At 34.3% G+C, this 15,196-nt stretch overlaps 1 protein-coding gene across 13 annotated transcripts in view; it reads left to right on the top strand.

Moving 5' to 3' along the window:
• The window catches only part of LOC150087201 (bromodomain-containing protein 2-like), a 736,023-nt gene that overhangs the window by 59,428 nt on the left and 661,399 nt on the right, over window positions 1–15,196 (top strand). For all 13 annotated transcript variants that reach the window (XM_090373020.1, XM_090373014.1, XM_090373018.1 and 10 more), the window contains one exon: window positions 4,640–4,852. In XM_090373020.1, the coding sequence (XP_090229146.1) occupies window positions 4,640–4,852 (213 nt within the window). The remainder of the gene's footprint in view (window positions 1–4,639; window positions 4,853–15,196) is intronic.

The following is a 15,196-nucleotide window of genomic DNA, read 5'->3' on the forward strand; positions in this document are numbered from 1 at the left end:
AGCAACTAAGGCCATATTGCTCCAGGGATATGCGGTGGTCATTTCCTGAACTTTCCGCATCCTCTGTATTGGACCCAAATTATACATGGCGACTCAGAACTACACTGGGAAACTGACAGATGCCCTATGTTACAATGGTAAGTTAACATCATCCATGAGTTTCGTGGATGCCTGGAGAAAGAGAATAGATTCAGAATGGGGGGGTTAGAATGGTACGGTTTATGCTTCAAGTTGATGTCTGAGCTTTTCTTCTTGTTTGGAGAGTACAGGCAGTTCCTGCTTTACGAGTTTTTGCTATACGAGTTCCTTGGTTTAAGAGGTTCTTTTTTTTTTTTTTTTTTTTTTTCAAGTATCAACAGAATCGAAAGTATGAGCATTAATTGCAATAAATAAATGCTAAACATTCATAAATACGACATTTCACAGCACACACATAGCTATACAATACATTATTACTGTGTATGTGTTCAGGCAGAGATAGGGAGGGAGTTCCATACTTTAGATGCAATCAAAATAATAAAACGAGTGTGGGACAAAATTACAGAGAAGAACATGAAGGGTGTTTGGAATAAACTCTGTCATCAATTTATTGATAATTTTGAAGGATTTCAAGAACCAGCAGAGATTGTACAAAATGAAACAGAAATGGTCGTGAATATTGCTAACCAGTTGCAGCTTGAGGTTTCTACAACTGAAGTCACTAATCTGCTTCAAACACATCTGAGAGCTCACAAATGAAGACCTTGAAATGGCAAAATGTGAAGAAGCAGATTTAACACCTGAAACTCCTGTTCATTCCTTCACTCTCAAGGTGCTTAATGAAGCTTTTGAACACATAGAAAAAGCAGTTGTTATTTTCAAAACTAGTAATCGAGTCACAAGATTCAAATTTTGAGCGCACTGGAAAAGCTTCTACAGATATAAAAAATTCTTACACAGTCTATCGTGAAATTTATAAAGAAAAGAGACAACTTCTTAGAAACAAACTACTGTTGAAGCAATTCTGAAGAAGACTCCTTGTGTTTCCAGTAAACCAATGAGTGCTGACCCAACAATGGGTGAAGAATCATCAATGAGTGTTCATTTAGTCAGTGATGATGAAGGATAAACATTCTTTAACATTTGCACAACATAAATAATTTCTTTATTATTATGATTTGATTGATTTTAAAAGCTATGTTTTCATTTCTTTGGATGAATAAATCATTGTTTAAGCATAAACTGTTTTGTTGACCTTTATTTAACATTACTATGTTCAAATTTCATTGTTGATAACGTATCCCCTGTTTTTAATGTAATGTCTATGGGAAATAAATTCCCGCTTTACAAGTTTTTGCTCTATGGGCACACATTAGGAACGAATTAATTCGTAAAGTCGGGAACACCTGTACAACTAGGTCGCGATTAGTGTGACTAATGAAACCCATGAAGTAGTTGCATTATTCGAATTCGCACTATTTGAAGTTATAATTATGTGTAAAATATGGTAATTGGTTCCAGCTTGATGGAAATAGGTAATGAAAAATTTTAAACATAAGTTTTTGTTTATTAACGAAATGTTACAGTAAAGGATAAAAAGAATATACTGATAATTTAAATTTGTTATTAACGAAGTCATAGAGTACTGTAATTATAGAAATACAAAATAAAAGAAAGCACAATAAAAACAAAATTCTAAATATCATTCCTAAAGGTAAGCTTACACTGATGAAAACATCTTTATTGTCTTTCAAAATATTTTAGCAGCGTAGACTGAACTGTGTTTTCCTTCTTTAAATCTTTGTACATATGCTGGTAGATGCAGAGTGCTTTATCCACATCTCAGTGAATTTGCATACTTCGATCGAGGTTAGGGTCAGCATCCATAATTTTTTGCTTCGCGACCTCTACAGCTCGAAAGATATCTTCAAATTCCTTGAGAGTGAACTCCTTCACTTGCATATTATCTCGTTCTTCAGCATCATTGTCAGCTTCTTCAAATGCTCTTTGTTCATCTAAAAGCAGATCATCATCAGTCAATTCTTCCAAGTGTGAATTGAGTAGTTCCCCAACATTGTAATTTTCTAGTTCATCAAATCCAGGTTCTCTTCCAATAGTTATTTTTTCTATAACAGTTTTTTTATTCGAAACCACTACTATTTGCATAATGAGGCAAAGTGCGCTTCTGCACTCCACACATGTTGTTTGCAGTTATTTGTTGCCAAGCATGCTGAATATTTTCTATTGCATATCTGATGTTATAATTTTTCCAGAACTCTGTTAAGGAAATTGGATCGTCTCCTGTAGTTTTAGCAATTGCCTGTTCAAATGTTTTTCTTACGTAGTAAGCCTTAAATGTTGTGATGGTCCCTTGATCTGTGGGCTGAACAAAGATGTGTTTGGCAGCAAAAAAATGATTTTTACATTTTCACATAATGAACTGAGTTTAGTTGGATGACCTGGAGCATAATCTAAAATTAGTAGTACTTTAAATGCAATGTTACTTTCCTTGCAATATTTTTCAACAGCTGGGCAAAAATAGCTCGAAAACAAAATTCAGTTAATGTGAGGCTAGCTGCGTTAGCGTCACATTAACTGAAATTTGGTTCACATTAAATGCAACCTGGTACGTTGTACCATTTGCACTAAATCAAATATTGCATTATTCGAACTCGCATTAAGGTTACCTAGCTGTATATCATTTTGAAAGGGTTCTAGTTCTGCTTTCCGATACCAAGATTGGATATGTTTCCTTTGAATATTATTCTGCAGGATTGTATTATACCCAGTGTGTATAACAATAATTAATATATGTGGGATTAATTAAAAAAAAAAAATCTCCAAACTCTTTTCCAGCATCTTCATGCTAGAGAAATATTTTTAGATATATATTTTTTTGAGTATACTAATTCTGTATCCAAGCTCAGAATGTCTTTCTAGGTAGCAGAATACTTTGCTTCCAGTATTCCTCCCACTAGTTCTTTTTTGCCCTGAACTATTAATCCATTCAGTGAGGCACCAAGTGTTTATTTATTATTATTATATTTTTTTTAATTGTATGATTTTTTATTCTAGGTTTTCAGCTATAAGATATTGTAATAATGAGAAGGTTACAAGAAATTCCAGGCATGAAGTTCCCATGGTACCAGAAATATTTAGAATAGCATTCTAATACTTTCTGCAGTATTAGTTTTATGTCCTGACATCTTTTCAAATGTCTGATGACTATAAACTGCTGCTCATTATGGCAGCAATTAATGATCATTAGTACTCAATTATGGAATGAATCTTATTGGTAATGAGGAATAACAGCTATATAACCAGTGAGATAGTCTTCATTATAATAATGTGAACATGTACAGTTGTCTTAACCCTCTGTTAGTTGGGCAGGGTTTTAGTTGTCTTAATGCCGACCGGGCTAGCCGGGTGGGTAAAGTGCCTGCCTGGCAACCCAAAGGTAGCGGGTTTGAATCCTGCCTCGAGCTTGGATCAAAGTACTGCAAAAAACCTTGGGAGGTGCACTATGGCCACAGAAGCCGATTCGCCAACAACTACCAAAAAAAAAAAAAAAAAAAAAAATAGTTGTCTTAATGCACAGATGCTTATGTGGTGTCTGCCACATGCCATGTGAGCATATGTGTTTCTGTTGAGTGACCTTGAAAATTCTAAGAAATACAATAAAACCCATTCTTTATTATTAGTTTTCCTCATTTATTATTGTTTGATATTATGTAATTGAGTTTAACAAATCATAATTAATAAAATGCAATTTTCAATTCAATAAAGAAGTTAATAATTATTTTTTTATAATGGAAAAAAAAGTGGTCCCACATTTTTTTTTTTTTTTTTTTTTTTCTCTTTTAATTAAAATGTATATTATTCAGTTAAATAAAATTTATAAAAATGATCAAGTAAAACCTAAAATCCATATATTTTTGTAATGGCCCATGATAATTTTGAACTTGCTAATGATGCAAATGCTTTTAAAATTAAAATATCTATTAGAGTGTTGTTAATGTGAATTTTAGAATTCCTTTAGTATACTTTTGACTTTCGATCTGTAATGTTAATTGCGCTACAACTGGAGAAGTATGGCTTGTCAGAAATCAGATAACAAGTATGCACTGTATATGTGCATAAGATTACTCAAATAAAATTTGACAGTTGTAAATTGCTTACTGTATGACCACAGGAAACTTGATGAAGCAGCATGTAAGCTGAAAGTTACTGTTCATAATTATCAAATTCTAACTGAAAAGCTAACATATTTCCAAATATGGAGTTGAATTAACCATTCAAGTGACATCTGGCAGTTGTTTGACTCCAAGGAACATGGGGCTTCAGTATTCTGTAGCTAGCCAAGTAATTATTTGCAATTGCCGAAAATGACCCAAACAGCCATATTATTTATTATAGATATGAGGTGACACTTGTATCTGGAAAAAATGTATTGCCTACCGAAAACAAATATTGTTATAACCTAAAGGCTAGGATCTGGAAAGTTTGTTTTTTTAAAGCATATGTAGTATTTAAAACTAGTAATCTGAGTTAGCTAAAATGCTTACCCTTTACTTGTAAATTTAATAATTGAAATAAGTTATTGTTTTAATTTTCTTGTTCAGTTTATTGGAATGAAATGAAGTTGCTTATTTATTTGCAGAATGCAATTGCCGATATGACCAAATATGAAGAACCAGTCCTTGAACCTGTAAATGGAGTTGTTCAACCACCCTTCATCCCTCCTTCCAACAAGCCACACCGGAACACAAATCAACTTCAGTTTTTGCTGAAGGTTGTTGTTAAAGCAGTTTGGAAACATCAGTTTGCATGGCCATTTTATCAACCTGTAGATGCGATAAAGTTAAATATACCAGTAAGTTTTAGTTAAGAGAAAGATTTTTCAGGCATGGCTATGAAATTTCTTTAAATTTTAAGCTAATAAAATATAAAATTAGCAGAGATACTCTGCATTTTAAATTATAGGACCATTCCACAAAAGATCCTGTGGTTAATTTCTATATATGTACTCCATTTAGTCTCTGAACTTGGCAGTCTTGGGAGAACGTGTTGCTCTTGGTAGTGGTGTCATGAAAGCATTGTTGAGTAAGATGACACATAGAGTGCACATTTGTATCTGAACAGTTATTTTTGCAATGTGGGACACAGAAAACTTGTACTAAAATAATGGACACTCAGTTCCAACCCATAGAGTGCATAGTTGGGTGCTGTGTTTCAATTTATCGTATTGATGGACCAATTTTTCTAAAAACTATGGTAATGCTGATTATATCTTTACAGAACAATTTATTCCACTCTCCAAGGTTTTGGTGTAATTTTTTTAAAACATTTTTCCATTAAGATGAAGTGCAGATTCTTAGTGAAAATTTTTTGAAATGGGAAGATAGCAGGTTCTCAGTGGGAAATTTTAATGACTGAATTTTGTTTTTAATCGATTTCCTGCTTGTTTTGGGTATGAATAGCCCTGACTACATACTTTCTGAAACTGTAGGGGTACTTATGCAATTTTCTTAATGACTGTTACAGAATTGACAGCATTTTTTTTTTTTTTTTTTTGTTGTCTTAATGCACAGATGTCGACACGATGTCTGCCAGATGCCATGTGAGCATTTATGTTTCTTTTATTTTAGATTACAAAAAACACAGAAGGTATAAGGACCTATAGGTATTTAGTACCAAGCACGGTTGAAAGCTAAGGAAACAGAATTTTCAAGCCTAATGCAGACATACTTGTTGGTATTTGGTATGAATTTCTGCAGATTGTAAGTTTCAGGAAATTCTTGTGAAAGAAGGATAAGGGACAAACAAGAAAGAGGAAAATTCATTTTTGTGTGTTTGGAGTTGGTCAGTGAATGGATGTTGATTCAGACATATGTTCAAATTGCTTTGAAAGGTGAATTTTGGAAGAAATGTGCCCATGGAAATATTTATACAAAAAGCGTGCTGTAGAAACTGAACTTTTATGTGACATAGAATGGAGAGAATTTGTAAGAAACACGTCATTGATTTTGGAATTTTATTAATTAATTTATTTATTATTATTTCTTTTTCTTTTTTTTTTTTTTGGCCAGTGCAACAAAAAGCCTGTGGCTTCCTTGCACTATATGGCTAATACTAATGATAGGACCTGGAAAAATTAGACAGATGAGCTGATTTGTTATTTGTTTGTTTGTTATTTGGTTTTTAGGGGCATTAGCAACTAAGGCCATATTGCTCCGTGAATATGCAGTGGTCATTCCCTGACCTTTCCGCATCCTCCCTATTTGGTGGTGACGGGCTCGAACCCCGGTCTAATCAAGAAGCGTGTGCCGCGCACTTCTGCTCCTTCCCACCTGGCTACGGAGGCGCCTCAGATGAGCTGAAAAGTGGCAATTGAGCTTTAACATAGTTAAATGCAAGATTCTGCATTTGGGTAGCAAGAATCCCAGAACAGTGTACCAGTGTAAAATCTGGTACTGCACTTAAGTTATGGAGAATGAAAAAGACATAGGTGGTAATTGAACAGTTGAAAATGCAAGGAAGTTCAGTAGGTGGGAAAAAAAAAATAGCAGCAGATTCTAATAAGAAGGCATAAAAACAGTAATAACTTGATTATACTGGGGTTATAATTCACAACCTGATAGCTGCACCATGGGTAATGTTGTTGTGTCTTAGAAATAAAAAAGGTTTAAGTCCTAATCATAAATCAAACCAAATTATAAATATTAGAAGAGAAAATACTATCAATATTAAAGGAATTTTGAACCTTCTTGAATTAATTTGTACATTTTTTTATATTTTGTGTGCCTTATCAGAGCTCCATTGGACACTATTTTTCTGGGGGAGGGGGGGGGTTGCAAAAATTTATTCGGTGATGGTTGAATGGATCCCATTGTATTATCAGTGTGTAGCCCTCAGTAGCATTTTATCGAATCCTCCGAACCCCTACCCACTCCATTCATTTGACTAATCTCTTTTTATTGTCTCTAAATGCTAAAAAAATTTCAGGTTCTGTGCTTGAAGAGATCTTAACACAGAAGTAGTAGAAGTGCTAGTCACATATGCCCCTTGAAAATAACATTCTCTTCTTAACTGTTAATCAATGATTAAAAATCTGAAATTTTTTTCTGTCTTCCTAAATAGTCAAATAAATTAACTTCTTGCAGTAGTTTCTGAAGCATTTTTTTTTTTTTTTTTTTTTTTTTATAGAAATTAAGGGAGGGGATGGGAGAGAGGCAAGCCTTTCAGGTGCCCTACTACCATTTTTGCAACTATTTTAATTTTGCTTGAAGAATGGCATGATACTGGATGAGTGCTGATGCTGTGTTTGTTTAAAGTTTCAGGTTGCTTATTTTTCCTCTCCCACTAGGTCAGTAAATATCTACCAACGTATTCTAGTTGTTTTTAAAAGATTTTTATTATTGTTTTCACAACATAAATATGATAATGCAAAACCCAATATCTTCTCCAAATGGCCACTACTGTGTGTGGTTTTTTAATGTTATCTCTCTATACATTAAAAAAGTTTTCCTCATAGTGATATTTATTCGAGCCAATGGGAGAAGAGGGTGGGGCAGTTGCATCACTACAAATGCAAGGTAAATTATTACTTGGTCATTTTGTTGGCCACATAATTATTTACGTGGCCAACAATGGTAGTTAGCTGTGACGATTGGTTTTATATGTGCTCTTGCTAAATAGTTTATACATATGGTTTTAAGGTGTTTATTTTAAATCCTTATGTGAAACTCAAGTATAGTGTGATAAAGTTCATCAGGTTTGACTATAATCATGGAAAGATAATATTTACGATATTTCTATTTTGGCCATTAGAGCATTCTTTGTTCTAACTGTCAATTCCAGCTGCCTGTTCTTTAGCATAGCACTGGTACAGGCATACCTCGAATAACGAATAGGATGCGTTCCACGAAATTACTTCGTTAAGCGAAACTTCGTTTTCAGAGGTAAAAATACTATGGCCAGAATAGGGATACGTTCCTATGTAAAGAAAATGAAAAGCTTTTTTTTCGAACAAAGAAAAGTTTTATTAAATAAACAGTCAACTTACATACAAAGTGAAATCACATTTTAAAATATGAGTCTAAAGTTGATTGCTTATGCTTTTTTTCTCTTTCATTTAACAATTGCCTATACGGAGTTATTGCATTTAACACTGATCGCTTAACAATAAAACTTCTTCCTAAATCAGGATCATTTTCACTAAAAAAATTTAAAATGTTTTCAATGTCATTTAAGCACCTTTTTAAATCTTTGGTTGTTAACACTTTTTCAGCAGGAACTTCTTTAACTTCGTCTTCATTATCTTTGTCTTCGTTGCTAACAAGGTTTTCTAAATCTTCCACTGAAAAACCATCATCTTCTGCATTCAATAAATTTCTAACATCCTCTTCATCAACATTTTCGAAACCTATTGATTGAGCCATCTGGATAACTTCATTTCTAATTTCTTGGATGTTATTTTCTTCTTCTAGTACAACTTCTGGCCATATTTTGCGCCAAACTCCATGTAAGCATTTCTTAGTGACTTCTTTCCAAGAACTATCAATGTTTTCAATTGCGTTTTTAATGGTGTAGTTTTTCCAAAAAGTTTTAACTGTCATTTCCTCTTTATTCTCTAGTTCAGTTAAACTGCTTAATGTTTGACGCAGATAATAAGCTTTAAATGATGCTATTACTCCCTGATCCAATGGTTGAATCAGGGAAGTTGTGTTTGCTGGAAGAAACACAACTTTGACAGGAATGCATGTGTCCAACGTGTTAAGATCAGTAGGATGTCCCGGAGCATTGTCTAACAACAAAAGAGCTTTTTCTTCAAAGTTGTTTTTTTGACAATACCGTTTTACTTCAGGACAAAAGTGGTTAACAAACCAATCAGTAAATAACTCCTTGGTAACCCACGCTTTTCTATTTGCTTTCCATATTACAGGTAAATTCATTTTTATGTTACCTTTTAACGCCCTCGGATTTTCTGAATGGTAAACTAATAACAATTTTAATTTATAATCGCCAGAGGCATTTGTTCCAAAGAGTAACGTTAAACGGTCTTTGGCTGCTTTGAACCCAGCAGCTGATTTTTCTTCAATAGAAATGAAGCTTTTTGTTGGTAGCCGTTTCCAGAACAAACCGCTTTCGTCAACATTGAACACCAAATTTGGTGGAAAATTTTCACGTTCAATTATTTCCTTTAGTTTTTCTGGAAACTTCTCCTGTTAATTTTACACTATGAATCCTGGCCCGTTTTTTAAATTTCTCGAACCAACCACGAGAAGCCCCAAAGGTTTCCGTAATTTCTTCAGTTTGTTTAGATTTCAGATGATTAAACTGGAATATTTTTTATGTTAAATGGGGCTTGAAATTGCGGACTTCGTTATATCGAAGCTTCGTTATCAGAGGTTACGTTAACCGAGGTATGCCTGTATTTGAAAGTTTGAAGAGCTGCTTTTTAAATTCTACAAGTTATAGATGCAGGGGACTTTAATTAGGTGGAAGGGTTTATCACATTGATTAATTGTATCTAATTTTGGGACAAAATATCACCTCATCAGTAAAGATATAGATTTTTAAAGACTTTGAGTTTTAATTAGTAACGGCTTATACAGCCACATAATAGTGCCATCACTGGAGAAAGAAATGGTGACCTGCTCCAGTAATTTTAACTGGAAAATTTTATGAATGAGCTCAAGAATCTCAGAAACATAACGGGAAGCTAAGATCACCAAGCTATGATTAACGTATTTCAGCCACATAATGTGATCCAATTCATTGGAAAAATTGATAATGCTAGGAAAGGTCAGTGGAACAAGAAGAGGTTGGCAAAGAACACATCAAAACATTGAGCTTATGGGTAGAATAACCAAGAAAATGATAGATATGGGAGCTGAAACTCTGATTGGAATTCACTGAATTGTGCATCAAGAAGTTCTTTATGGGAAAGTATTGGATCTCCAACACATTACGAATGTGGTTATTTCAACAGTAAATTTTACAAGATCACATGGCCTTAATGTGGCTGTTGAAACATCAGCGAATGTTTCAATACAGAAAAAGGGAAAATCAATAAAACAACTATCAAATATGGAATGGCTGTTTGATCTTGCAATTCATACATACATTTCTAGTCATTTAAATGCTCTTAATTTAAAACTACAAGGGAAAGGAAAATTGGTCTGATTTGTTTGGTGACATCAAATCATTTCAGAATAAGTTATTATTTAAATCCCAGTTGAGCAAGACAATTTATTTCATTTTGAATGTTGTACTGAGCTAAGGGAGAAACATATTTCCAAAGAATCGTTGCCTTTCATTATTACAATTACTTTTTGACAAGTTTGAAAGTCGATTTTCTGATATAAAATCCCATTAAAAAAACATAAGCTTTCGTTTGAAAACCCCATTTACTTCTATGACTGAACACTACAATCTCAGATTGCAACTTGAAATTATTGATCTTCAAGCCAAAATATGATTCAAAAATAAGTATATAGACTGCAAAAATAAACTATTTGAATTCTACAAGGCTTTCCCATCTGAATATTTTCTGCCAATAAAAGAAAATGCCACGAAAAAAATGGCTACTTTGTAAAGATCAACTTATGTTTGCAAGCAGATTTTTTTTCACTCGTAAAATCAAATAAATATTTAGAAATAAACAGAATAACAGATGCGCATTTTTTTTTTTTTTTTTTTTTTTATGAAAACCCCAGACACGAGATGTATTAGAACCTATAGTATCGTGCATGGGGTTGGAGGTGGAGAAGACGAAAGATGATATTTGTTGACATTAGACTTGAACTTCTGTAGACTGTAATTTTCAGGAAATACATACGAAAGAAGGTTGTTCTAGAAAACGCCAGTTCAGTGAATAAACGAGGAAGATGAAAAGTTGGTTCTGTGTTGAAGTGTTTGGACTGTTTTGAAAGAGAGAGAGCGGGAATTATAGAAGCAAATTCAGAAGAACAGTGCCCATGGAAGTATCTGTAGAAAGCATACAGCAGACAGTACATCTATGAGACAGCGAGAGGAGAGACTCTGTTAGAGATGAGTCATTAATTAAACTAACTGCCCCCTTCTGAATAGAATCTAGAAGCCTGAGAAAGGTTTTGGGGGCACCGCCCCAGATGTGGGAACAATATTCCATGGTAGGGCGGATTTGCGATTTGTACAGAGTGAACAGCTGTTTGGAAGAAAAGTAACGTTGAGAGGGAAAGAGAAAACCAAGTTTTTTAGATGCAGAGGAAGCAATATTTGTAATGTCCTAGTGCCAAGACAGATTAGAAGTCAGGGTAATCCCCAAAAGAGATAGGAGCAGAAGAATCCTTTTTGCAAGATATAAGACAGGACTGAGTTTTAGAAGGATCAAAATCAACTAAGTTTTCTTTGCCGTAATGGAGAATTACCTGGAGATCAACATTTAAGGAATTGATTGCGGATATTCGTGAAGTTGAAGCTGATTGAACAGAGCAAGGTTTCTCAAAGTGGAACGCAATGTGCTATCATCAGCAAAACTACGATAGGATTCCAATCAATGAAAGAAGGTCATTAATATACAAGAGGAAAAGAATGGAGGGAGAGAACTGAACCTTGGGGGGGGGGATACAGCATTAGTAGTGAAGTTATAAGACCGAGAGCCATCTACCATCACCCTCCGTGAGCGGTCAGAGAGAAAACTGGATAACCAATTATAAAAAACAGTTCGCAAACCATAAGATGGAAGCGTTTTTAGAAGATCTTTATACCAAACACGATCGAAAGCCTTTGAGATGTCAAGGGCAATTCTTGTTTCACTGAACTTTTCCATTGAATTTGGCCACAAATTCGTAGCATAGGCCAGAATATGTGGAACCTGTGAATCAACAATGATGGAATCCATACTGGCAATCGTTGATCAGACGGAAGGTTTCTAGATAGTTTAAGGGTTGATGGTTAAGCGATTTCTCCATTACTTTAGAAAGAGTAGAAGTAATCGGATGGGAGGGATTTGTCACTCTTTTTAATAACTGGCTGGATACGAACAAATTTCCAAGCAGAAGAAAAACACCTTTGGAATGAGAAAGTGATTAAATGTGGCATAGAATAGGAGTAAGTTCAGGAGCGCAGGTTTTGAGAACAAGTGGAGAAATACCATCAGGACATCATTATGTATTGAGATTGGCATCACAAATTTGCAACCAAATTTTGAACAGTTATTTAAAAATATCCAGCTTCAATCATCTCATTAAATGTTAAGTTTTGTCCAGTAAATGTTATTGTGTATTGTACGTAATAAAATTTTGGAATACAGTCGATTCTGGTTATTTAGGACACATCGGGACTAGTGCATTTTGGCCCGATTAAGCGACTTCCCCAATTATCCGAAGTTTCACGTAAATAGTTAAAAATACAATGGATTCCCGCTTTACAATTGATTCACTGTACAATCAAATCACGTTACAATGGACACACCATTGTAAGCGGTCATTGTGATCATGTTTGTGAATTGAATTTTAATTCTATTAAACAGTGATTCTAATTAGCGAAAATAGGAGGAATATTATACACAGCCTATAAAAGTAAAGTTATATTAAGCACAAATTTACCCTTTATTATCTTACCAATTAAAAAATTAAATGATATGTGAAAATCGGAAGAATATACGTGATAATTGGAATAATTAATATATACTGTAATGTGTACATACTAACTAGTTGACATTTATGTTCACTGACATTTCTGGTTGGGGGTTAAAATTTAAAACAGTAAAAAGATAAGCAATCAATAACGAAGAACGCAGCACACACAAATTGCAAGTAACACGATACGTGCAAGTGAGAACGGAGTAACAAGTTACGAAGAAAATAGGAATGAAGAGAAGATTTTGAAAATTAATTTTTTTATATGATTGAAGATTCCATGGAAGTATAAACACATTTTACCGTAATAACCCACAGAATTCCAGGTGTCGCTATTATCACAAATTCAATAAGATCGAGTTAACTATCTATTTATGATAGATTGCTCTAACAGAAAAGCCCAATAACCCACAATTACCGTAATAACCCACAGAATTCCAGGTGTCGCTATTATCACAAATTCAATAAGATCGAGTTAACTATCCATTTATGATAGATTGCTCTAACAGAAAAGCCCAATAAGCAGGTGACTGCTAATTGTTTTATGGTTGTGACCACCAGAAATCTGACCGTACCACGTGGCTCGATCGGAAACAATCGTAGGGTAATCTCCAGTGCTGCGGTCTCCTGCCTCGATTAAACACAGCATGTTGTCCCAATTAAGCGAAGTAAACCTGGCTATTTTCTCTATTGGGTTCTGTTTTTTTAAGATTTGCCCTAAATAAATGGCTGCCCCGATTACTGGTGGCCCAAATAACTGGAATCCACTGTATTTCAATTTTAGGTTTATCATTATATCATTCACCTTAATATTGAAAAGCAGTGATCCTTTTCAAGTTGTAAATTTTCTAAACTGAGCATTTAAAAGCAAGTAAAGTATTTTTTTTAAAACAAAAGTGAAATATTTAAAACAGAAACAAAAGTAAAGTATTTAAACGAAAGTAAGTCTTATTTTTATAATTTTAATGAAATATGAAAAATAAATCACTGACACAGATTTGTTGCACATTAAAGTGCTGGGAATTTGCATTTTTTTATATATAGCTTGAAAAGAAAAAAAACGGTAACATGAAAATAGAAACTTCCTTTTACGAGTAACAAGATATAGAAAATGCAACAATTTTTTCTCGAATCAATCTGTGTGGCACCCGAAACAAATCTAACTTTGAATACAGCCCCTGTATGGGGAAAAGGTTGGACATCACTTTTCTAAGCAGTAAAAATTACTGCTACTGCATATTATTACTGACATTGTAGTTAATAACATTGTAGAGCAGATATCATTTTTAAGGAGACAAAAGGTGATATTGTTGTACACATTGACAACAATAATGACATTAAGTGTAGGAGATCTGTGGATTTACTTAAAAAGTACAGGTCAGTGTTGAAAAAAAAGTTGCGAGTTATGATTCAATTTGAAAGTTTCTGCAATTCTGCCTAGACACGATAGGATGGAGTATATGATGAGAGTGTTGTCAATCAATTCAGCCATGGAGAGATTTTGCAAGGTTTATGGAGTAGAATTTTTCTCAGCGTGGTCTGTTCCTTGTTAACAGGAGAAACTGCTTCTGCAGTGGTGGGATACACTTTAATAGAAAGAGTGCAAGATTATTTGCTGATGCTGTTAGCTGCTCAGAAAAATGTTAACTTGTGGTGGGAGGAGATACACAGACTAATAGATTAACAATAGCTGCAGACAGAGATGAGAGTGATCCTTGCACTGCTTCTATTAGAATGAAAGCAGCGCCTGGAAATCGAAGTACTGGAGATGTCAAGGGCTGTTAGGAATCATTATGGAGCAAGTAAATGCATGTGTTAGAGTAAGTCAGAGTAAGAACAGGTGCGTGTATACATGCATCACACTAATGCTAGGACTGTAGTAAATAAATTTGATGAATTTGAAGTGCTGGTCGATACATTAAAAGATCGTTGGGTTATCAGAGATGTGGTATCATACAGATGTAAGGGATGCAGAATTTGAATATGGGGATGTACAGTGTGTACAGAAAGGAAAGACAGGATAGGTAGGGGGGGAGGGGAGGGGTTGTGCTCTTAGTTAAGAAAGACATAAAATGTAAGGTGGTCCATCCAGTTGACATGGGTGGCAAATGCAATGTTGAGTCAGTTTGGTGAGACATTATCACTGGGAAAGCAAAAATGAGAGTAGGAGTGTGTTATAAACCTAATTTTACTCTGATGAGTCATTAAGCTTAACACATGAACAGCTGGACAGAGAAACAGAGTGGACTAGGAAATCAAAATGTCTTTATTATAATGGGAGATTTTAACTTTCCAGATACCGACTGGAACTTGTGGGATGGTCACTCATAGACTAGCAAGACGTTTGTGGATTTATTGGATGACTGTTTTCTACAGCAGCATGTTAGAGAGGGAGTAATACTCTTGATCTGATTACACTGGTCAACACGTAAAACGTTATAAAAACAAAAATACCCAATCTTGACTAATTTTATGCTGCTCAACACGAAAACCTCATTAAAGTTTGTCGATTGGCTCTTGTTTTCGAATTAAAGTTGGTCTTAGCAAGTTACTGTACATTGTCAGCTATAGCTCTCGGCAAAATGCATGGC

This window comes from Mastigoproctus giganteus, chromosome 4 (assembly GCF_048544385.1).
Source record: "Mastigoproctus giganteus isolate SK-2022 chromosome 4, ASM4854438v1, whole genome shotgun sequence".
Lineage (NCBI taxonomy): Eukaryota > Metazoa > Arthropoda > Arachnida > Uropygi > Thelyphonidae > Mastigoproctus > Mastigoproctus giganteus.